At 36.9% G+C, this 9,301-nt stretch overlaps 1 protein-coding gene across 2 annotated transcripts; it reads right to left on the minus strand.

Annotated features, from left to right (window-relative positions):
• Positions 1–287: 287 nt before the first annotated feature.
• On the minus strand, positions 288–8,903 carry LOC143847407 (ent-kaurene oxidase-like). Of its 2 annotated transcripts, none has more exons than XM_077356232.1 (8): positions 8,781–8,903; positions 3,330–3,490; positions 2,770–2,931; positions 2,442–2,582; positions 2,080–2,334; positions 1,812–1,973; positions 1,532–1,726; positions 288–745 (listed from the first exon to the last, which is right to left on the minus strand). In XM_077356232.1, exons 1-8 carry the CDS (start codon positions 8,872–8,874, stop codon positions 428–430), a joined length of 1,488 nt encoding a protein of 495 aa, XP_077212347.1. In that variant the 5' UTR covers positions 8,875–8,903; the 3' UTR covers positions 288–427. The 2 variants fall into 2 exon arrangements, with proteins under 2 accessions (XP_077212347.1, XP_077212339.1); XM_077356224.1 differs by lacking the exon at positions 8,781–8,903 and adding an exon at positions 4,027–4,303.
• Between the last annotated feature and the right edge of the window lie 398 nt (positions 8,904–9,301).

The raw sequence follows: 9,301 nt of genomic DNA on the forward strand, positions 1-9,301 counted from the left end.
TCAAGATAAGGGATATCATTTCCAGAGGGCAAAATGATAATCTTTCTCTGATTAATCCGTCATATGGTATGCTCAACTGTAGACACCCAAGCTGAAAAGCGTTCAGCAAGTTAGATTTGCTTCCCTCAAAGCAAGAGAGATGGAAATGTTTTTGCTTGATATAGTGCGATGTAAGATTTCAAAATCCCATATCACAATGAGTGTAGATGACAGAGATCCCTCAAGTTATTAGCTGAAGTTCATTTCAAAGACGTTTCCCTCTGCTTTATTAAAAGCAAACACTACCATTAATTCAACAAACACTACCATTAATTCAACAAAGATCAAACACACCATAAAATCACAGACCCAGTACACAGGTTATTTAAACATGTATAGGCTTTAAGATGTGAAAGATAGTGCGGAAAAAGGATTCAGTTCAAGCAAGTCATAAGCTATTTCTTGGTGTTATGATTGCCTGCATTGGATGAAGCTTGTGGGTAGTGAGCTGAACAGTATCCACATCTCCTTCCTCTCCTTCTTTAAGTTTCCATTCAAAGTCCTGTATGAATCTAGCTATGGCTGTACAAGCGATAGAATTCGCCTGCAAAGCGCCTGCGCAGACTCTTCTTCCACCACCGAAAGCCATCGTCTGGAACAAATCTGCTGTTAAATTCTCCGCTGATAGAAATCTCTCGGGCTTCCACTCTTCAGGCTCATTCCACACCTTTTTGTCCATGTTGCACCCGTATATGTTGACGGCAATCTGAAAACAATTTCAGAATCATACAGCTGGTAATTAAACCTTATGAACAGCACCTTTAAGTAGGGGTGCAACATGGGTCAGGTCGGGGTCAGGTTCAGCTTTCGCTATAAAAATAGAATCAACCTGAACCCGAGCCAATTTTATGGTACGAGCTCAACCCAAATTCTAAAGAAAAGAAGAAAAAAAGCCGAATTGCACCCCTATCTTGAAGTCACTAAATGGCTTACAAAAAAGGGTTGGGCTTGTGCTAAAACATGAATTAGAATGAACCCTAATTAATTAGAATGAACCCTGAACTCAAACCAATTTTATGGTGAAAGCACAACCCAAATTCTAAAAAATTGACCCGAGCCTACCTTGAAGCCACCAAATGGTTTAGGTTTTGCTAAAAAATGAATTAGAATCAACCCTGAACTCGAACTAATTTTATGGCAAAAACTTAACCTAAATTCTCAAAAACTCGACCCCAGTTGCACCCCTACCTTGAAACCACTAAATGGTTTACAAAAACTATATCATACAATTAGTAATGAAACCTTACAGGCAGCACCTTGAAGCCACTAAGGCCTTGTTTGTTTTCAATTTTGAAAATTGTTTTTAAATCCAAAACTGATTATTGGACTCAAATTATGTTTAGTTTTGAGTCCAAGAATCAGCTTTGGCCTCAAAATAGATCTCAAAATCCAAAACTGGGCCTAAATGGTATTATTCTCTCTCACACGGTTAGTAATGAAATCTTAAGAACAGCAACTTGAAGCAACTAATTGGTTTACAGAAACTGGTCACCTCGGAGCCAGCAGGGATGTGGTACCCTCCTAGTTCTGTATCTTCATGTGCGTATCTCATAGGGAGGATTGGAACTGGGGAATGCAGCCTAAGAGTTTCCTGGAAAATAGCATTCAAGAATGGTATCTGAGGCAAATGGACCTCTGTAATTTTCTCAGACCCACAGATTTTTTGAATTTCCTGATAGAGGCGATCCTAGAACAACAAAAACAACAATGAGAAACATAGAATCTTGTAAAACCTGGAAGAAAGAGAATGTTAAGTTTGCTGAGACACCCACCTGATATTTTGAACTCTTAGCGAGCTCATACATAGCCCACTCAGTTGTAATTAGAGTAGTATCAGAGGTCTCAATTATTGCTTCCCAAACCAACCAGCTTATTTGTTCATCTTTCAGTGTTTTTCCTTCAGCAAGTAGGAAGTCGGTATAACAGTCTATATCCTGTTCAAGATCACATTTATGATTTATAACAAAAGAACTAAGGAATTGATTCCTATATTAGCAAAGGCAAAAAAGTGGATAGAGTGAAATACAGAGGAATATCAACCTCTCCTGAGGCAATCCGTTTCTTCTGCTCCTGGATCAGGGCTTTCATCACTGCAGATGTGCGGGAAACTATTCGCCGAATTTTCATTTCAATACCCTTATTAGGAACCCATCTCAGATATGGGAAGAAATCTCTCCAATCGACCTCAATTGCACCCATCATTGGATCAACCACTAAGACGTCAAACATTTCCCATTTCGACAATTGTTTCCCAAGCTCCTCTACATAAATAGATTCCACATCCTTACCCAAAGCCTGGAAATTTATCCCATTACAAATTTTAATTATTTGTTTAGACTCTGTTAAGTTCAAAGAAAAACAGAGTTAGGACATCCCACGAGAAGCCATGAGAAGAAACTTACTTGTTTCAGAGCTAATCGAAAAAGCTCTTTCTTGAATATCTCTCTAAGGTTTACAGGAAGAAGAGGATGTTCCTTGACATTAGCATGCAAGCATTTTGTGGTATTCTCTATCATGGTATCTCTGTGACAACGACTTCGTTTCTGATATCAACGAAATAGATACTAAGATGCCCATTCCGACTCAATAAACGAAATCCAACCCACAAAATAATTTGATCTTGGAAAACATTGAAGTGAGAAAGAACTGGGTAAAAATGTTTTTTCATGTGTTAATGCGAAGTTCTAGTTCGATATTTGATTGTCAAGGAGAGAATATGAGATAACAGACCTGAGCATTTGCCCCTAAAAGGCTTGCAAGTATATACTTCTTTACCATCTTATGGAACTCGCCATAGTCGCTCATGGCAACCATGTTTTTATCAGCTGTGAGTAATTGCAATGCTCTTGAAAGCTTCCTTGTTGAGATAGACAGGTATTTAGTCACCAAGGCCTGCAAAAACATCCAGATAAATCATTATGAAGATTCCATACAATTGCATCCCAACTTGACAGGCCATCATCACATAGAATTGATAATTTGCCCCTACATTTCAAAGATCATTGGTTTTATAGAGGAAAGATTTAGATCAACAACAAAAAATAGTTCATGTTCTATAATTATAGAAAACAAAAGAAAACATAAGATAAAATTAAAAATGAAAATGGAGTGCTACTCAAAATTGCAGAAGCTACTCCCCTTGTGAATAAGGGTGTTCTTGTCATATAAGAAGTAAAAACAAAGAAGTGGAATACCATTTAATATGATTCCAATCACAACAACCCTATTATAAAAAAGAAGTCAAAGAAAAGTATTGATCAAAGACGAAGGGGAGATGAATGGAGCAGTACCTCTTTTGCAACTTCTATTGAATTGAGCACCACCACAGTGGAAGCTCCAGTTCTAATGGTGTAGATTGGCCCATAAGTCTCAGCCCATTTACAAAATGTCTGGTGGGGCTTCTTAGCCTTCAACTGAAGCAAGTTCCCAATCAAAGGTTGGCCAGGAACAGCTATAAAAATCAACAACAATCACATTAGTTAAATCACATATGTTGATGTTCCATAAATAGAATAACTCAATGACCACTTGGAAAATTTATTATAGCTTCAAAAACCAACAACAGAAACCCATTTTGAATTGCAGCTAGAAAACCCAACAAAGAGACCCACTTAGATAACATCTCTATGGATGTTTGGATTGCAAGAAAAACATTTCTGAGAAGAAAAAAAAATCTTGGGAATTTCTTTTCTTTACATGATTTAGAGGAAACTGATATGACTATAGTTAATTTACAGGAATACTATCATAAATTGAAGGTAACAACTCTAAGTAAAGACAATTTGGAGTAAAATAAGTAGGAAATTTCGGAATTTTTTTTCCAAACTTTTCCAAAAAATTCTTGCAATCCATACACGGCCTTATTATCAGCTTGAGAAACCCACGTAGAAAACCCATCTAATGATCATTTTATAACAAAAAAAAACCCACTTAAGAAAATCAAGATGTAGTTAAAAATTACACACTACAAAGAGAAATAAACAATACCAGGTGGGCTATTGGAATTCCTTCTCTGATTCATGAAAAACCTCCAAACAAAAAACATAACCAAGAAACCAAGCACAATGGTCCCAAAACCCATGGTTGAGAAATACTGAGGATCAAAATATATTTCCATGTTTGAAGAGATGGACAGGGGGGTTTGCTCAATTTAAGCGTTGGGTTGTGTGAAGCAGGTGGGAGAGAGTCATAGAGATTAGAATCTTCTCTATTATCGAGCTGGACGATTTTTTTTTTGGGGGAGCTGATATATTCAGCCCCTCTGCACTGCAGTACGCATTCTCCCTTGAACAGTGGGCAACTTTAACGCTTTTTGACATCAAATCACGTGAAAACGGAGCGAAAGCGTACTACAGGGGGGTGAAAATATCTTCGTTTTTTCCATTAAGACCACGTAGAACTAACGTGCCTTTCACCTGTGTTTGGGCCACTCTTGTCTATAGGAAGGGAGAAGGGTTGAGATCCTTTGCATAAGGTGGGCCCATATAATTGTGATAGGATCCAGTGGGCCACCCATAGTTAGCAAACGTTCGTTTTTAAAAAAACAACTTAAAAAAGGGAAAACTACTAAAAACCCCATGCATCAAAAGGTATCTACAAGAATCCCCTAGAAAATTTTTGAGGGAAATGATTTTAACACTCTACTCTTTTGATATGTGGCGAAAGCTCTTTTAATGTTAAAAGTGCTGTCAAAAGGTTATTTACAGTTCCCAAAGCTCTGATAATGCTAGTTAATTAAAAAACAAAACTACAAGAAGCTTTCGCGACATATCAAAGGGTGGAGCGCTAAAATTATTTTCCAATTTTTAAATTACCAATATAATAGGTATTTTGCTAGGCAATTTCGCGGCTGGCTTTTGCATGTGAGAACAGCCACACAAGTTGACTTTTTTTTGGCAGAATTTGTCTTATTCATTTAAATAATCTGAGATGGCTGTTCTATCATGCAAAAGCCAACCGCGAACTAGCAAATCCAATATAACCAATATCTACCTTTAATAGCTTTAAAAAAAATTTCTTTGCCAAATTTTCGCTTGATTTAAGATAAAGTTAGTTTTGAGAGAGAGACTTTTCAAATATTAGTGTTTTTAATGTGTTTCTAATACTACCAATAGAGGGATTTGTCTATTATTTTCTTTAATCTTCTAACTAAAAGTAAGTTTTATTTTTAATCAAGGGTAAATTGGTAAAGAAAAATTTAAAAGTTATTTATGGCTGTGAATTGTAAGTAAGATAATTTCATGGGGATTGTAGATAAGTTTTTATGTCAGGGGTTTTAGCAGTTTTCCCCAAAAAAACGTACTTTAAGGAAAACATTTAGGGCATGTTTGGCTACCATGAATTTTTTTAGGATAAACTAGTGCCTCCAAGTGGTGAGAGAGGAGCAGAGTGGGTGAAGTGGCTAAGAATCTAGAAATTAGTATCTCCAGTACTGAGAAATGGCTAAAAATCAGGAAAAAAAAAAAAAAAACTCTACTCAAAATACGATCAACTTTGTCCTTATTTTAAGCCTCTTGTGAAGAATATAGGATTTTCCACTAAACTTGAATGCTTTACAATAATCTCAAGGTGTGCTTATATAGAGCACATACAGAATAAACATAGAATAAAATCAAAATAACTATGGAAGGAAACAATCCTAATCAAATCTACTTTCCTAGTCTATAGAATGAAATCAAATCAAATCTACTTTCCTAATCTCTAAGGTTACCTCTTCTAATCTACTTGCCTAATCCACCACCACAATGATCCAACGGTGATATCTCAACCTAATCCAACGGTGAGATCTCATATATTCTAACATGACCCCTCAAACGTATATGGATTGAAAATCTATATACGTTTGATTACAATAAACATCCCCAATATGAAAAATAAAATTCTCCACTAGAATCCCCATAAGAAAATAGAATCATTTGATTTGAAGCACACTGCCAAAATTTGATGATGAATATCCCCTAATATTGTTGCCGAATGTATATCGCCGAGGAAGACGCCGCTTGTTGATGTGCCGTTGCCGCTAAGAGACGGATCATAACAAATCATAGCCTCAATGGGCTAGAAAAGATTCAAGCCTCGATGGGCGAGTAGTAATGGGTCACTATGGACCAATTAATCCAAATCAAATCTTGGAAGATGTGATTTTATTCTACCTAATCAAACCATAGTTGCCTAATCTAACCTATTGGTGAGATCTCACATATTCTAACATGCCCCCTCAAACGTATATGGATAGAAAATCGATACACGTTTGATTACAATAAATATTCCAAAAAAAATGTAAAAATTTGCCAATTTTGTTGCACGTTGTCACGATTGATGTCTGCTTGATGTATGTTGCCAATATTGTTGAAGATGATGGCCGCCTGTTGTTGAAAAACGTGTCGCATTAAAAGGTGAGCCGCGAAGAGTTTCAATGAACTGAATTGGACTCAAGCCTGAATCGGCGAGTCATTAAGCCGATTAGAATATTGAACCTTCTGAAAATGGGTCACAATGGACCAATGCCGGAATGGGCAAGAAATGTATCACAATGGAGGAATGCCGGAATGGGCAAGAAATGGCCTCTATGGGCAAAAGAAAGCCTCAATGGGCAGACTTTACGGGTCAGCTTGAGATACCGATCCTTATGAAAGAGAGAAATTGCTCTCTCAGACACGAACCTCAAGGAGAGAGGCCCCTCAACTGAGTGGAGCTCCTATTTCGGGCACGCACCACGAAGAGGTACCTCAACCGAAATAAGCGAAAGACAAAAATATAAAGAAAGAGAGGAAACAAATAGAAGAGAAAGCGACAAATAGCGACTAGGAATGGTGGCAACAATTATCGACGAAAAATTGGACATTGAGAAAAAGTGTGCAAATATCAAATATGTGTTTTGAAAATGCAAATCCCTTTTTTTTAATTTGTCAAGGTGTTGACAGCAAAATAAGGAGACCGTGTAATTGGCACAAGATGATGAGAGGGGTGCATTCAAGAAGATGAGGGGTTATTGAAGGCAACCAAGAAAGTCTTGAAAATTAGATGAGAAAAGAATGCAAGGAGATTGAAACTAATGAAGCTGGTAAGGAAGGCAGTACTAGTGGTGCTAATTTGAGAAAGAGAACGTGGGAGCAATGGTGGCCGAGTGAACGGCTAGATCGGCCGTCCGCCGGAGAGAGTAGCTATTTGTCTTGTGGTCACTCCAAGATCGGTGGCTTTGATACCATGCAAAATATTGAAGATTTCCACTAATCTTTACTTATCTTACAATCAAGCCTAATGAGTGTTTATATAGAACACTCAAGAGGATAAACATAGATACTAGTATCACAAGATTTATGGAAATAGATTTGACAAGATATGAGAAGATAATTACCTCAGTACCTAATCTAGCCTGCCTGCATAATCTTCCCCAATTAATCCAAATCAAATCTTGGAAGATGTGATTTTATTTTACCTAATCAAATCATAGTTCCCTAATCTAACCTATTTGTGAGATCTCATATATTCCAACATCTTGTCACCCTCATCTCAATTGTGCCTCTCAAATCTCTCTCTTTCTCCACTCACCCTACCCCTCTCACCACTTGGAGGCACTGATTTTTCATGAAAAAAACTTCCTAGCAGCTCTGGACATGGCCTTAAAAACTTGTTTTAAATGTATTAAATGTGTTTTTTTAACCAACATTTCAATTTTACCATGCTATATTTTGTAAATAACAAAATTTTAAATGTATAAAATGCACTTTTTTGCTTTCATTTTTTCGACCAAATTTTTTTTAGACCAAATTTTTTTGCTACACTTTTTTATCTAATACTGTGTTAAACTCAAATTTTTTCCTTCCCGTTTTTTCCGTATCATGTTTTGCTAACTATGGAGCCACAGTCCTGTTTTTTTAGACCAAATTACATCCTATCATACGAAAAAAAAGGTTCAAGCATTAAAAAAGAAAATGAAAATGAATTCCCATGTTGTAATTCACGCGCAAGAATACAAGGAAGTGAGCTCAAATCCCCACGACGTGCAAAAAAACAGTGTGGAAGTGACCCAATCATTTAGGCTGCCGATATTTCAGGAAAGGCACAAAGCCAATCTGAGAGAACCCAATAAAAAGACCCACTTAGATAGCCTCTCTAAGGATGATTTGCCATTGAAAACCAACAAAAACAAACTTAGGCCCTGTTTGGATTGCAAGAAAAACATTTCTGAGGAATTTTTTTTCTTTACATGATTTAGAGGAAACTGATATGATTATAGTTAATTTAAAGGAATACCATCATAAATTGAAGGTAACTCTAAGTAAAGACAATTTGGAGTAAAATAAGAAGAACAAATTGGAATTTTTTTTCCAAACTTCTCCAAAAAATTCTTGCAATCCAAACAGGGCCTTAGGGAAATAGATTTCCCATGGAAAACCAACAAAAACCCCCCTATACATCCATGATTTCCTCCTGATTATCAGCTTGAGAAACCAATAGAAACCCACCCTGAGAAGCCATCCATTGATCATTTTGTAACATAAAAGGCCAACAAAAAGTCACTTAGGTAAATAGATTTGCCATTGAAAACCAACAAAAACCTCTCTATATATGGATGTTTTCCTTCTGATTAATTATCAGCTTGAGAAACCAATAGAAACCCATCTAGAGAACCCATCTATTGATCATATTATAACATAAAAATCCAACAAAAAAAAACCCACTTAAAAAAATCAAGATGTAGCGAAAAATTGCACTCTTCAAAGAGAAATAAACCATACCAGGTGGGCTATTGGAATTCCTTCTCTGATTCATGAGAAACCTCCAAACAAAAAACAATACCAAGAAACCAAGCACAATGGTCCCAAAACCCATGGTTGAGAAATACTGAGGATCAAAATATGTTTCCATGTTTGAAGGGACGGAGAGGGGGGTTTGTTATTTAAGTGTTGGGTTGCATGAAGCAGGTGGGAGGGAGTGATAGAGATGACGTTAAGAACGACAAAAGAGGGCGAATAGCATCGGAAAATATTGATGATTCCTTATGTAAATAACGACAGATGTAAGGAAGAGAATCTCTCGTTTTTTTAGCACGGGTTAGATTATTGGCATCTTCTCTATTATCGAGCTCAGCTGGACCGATTTTTGAGATGATATTTTCGCCCTTCTGCAGTACGCATTCGCCCCCTTATGACGTGAATAGTGGGCAGCTGTAACCCTTTTTTACGTCAAATCAGGTTAACAGTGGGGCGCATGCGTACTGCCGGGGTGGGGGTGAATGAAAATATCATCGGTTTTCCAT

The sequence above is a fragment of the Tasmannia lanceolata genome, unplaced genomic scaffold (assembly GCF_043159265.1).
Source record: "Tasmannia lanceolata isolate RefF3 unplaced genomic scaffold, GAP_Taslan_0.1 ptg000003l, whole genome shotgun sequence".
Classification (NCBI taxonomy): Eukaryota; Viridiplantae; Streptophyta; class Magnoliopsida; order Canellales; family Winteraceae; genus Tasmannia; species Tasmannia lanceolata.

Bases quoted from the DNA above. Each gene is read 5' to 3' on its own strand.
- LOC143847407 (XM_077356224.1), bottom strand. From the start codon at position 4,156: ATGGAAATATATTTTGATCCTCAGTATTTCTCAACCATGGGTTTTGGG. The intron at 1,727-1,811 runs GTGGGTGTCTCA...TTGTTGTTCTAG, and splicing joins CTAAGAGTTCAAAATATCAG to GATCGCCTCTATCAGGAAAT. The intron at 746-1,531 runs GTGACCAGTTTC...AATTGTTTTCAG, and splicing joins ACATCCCTGCTGGCTCCGAG to ATTGCCGTCAACATATACGG.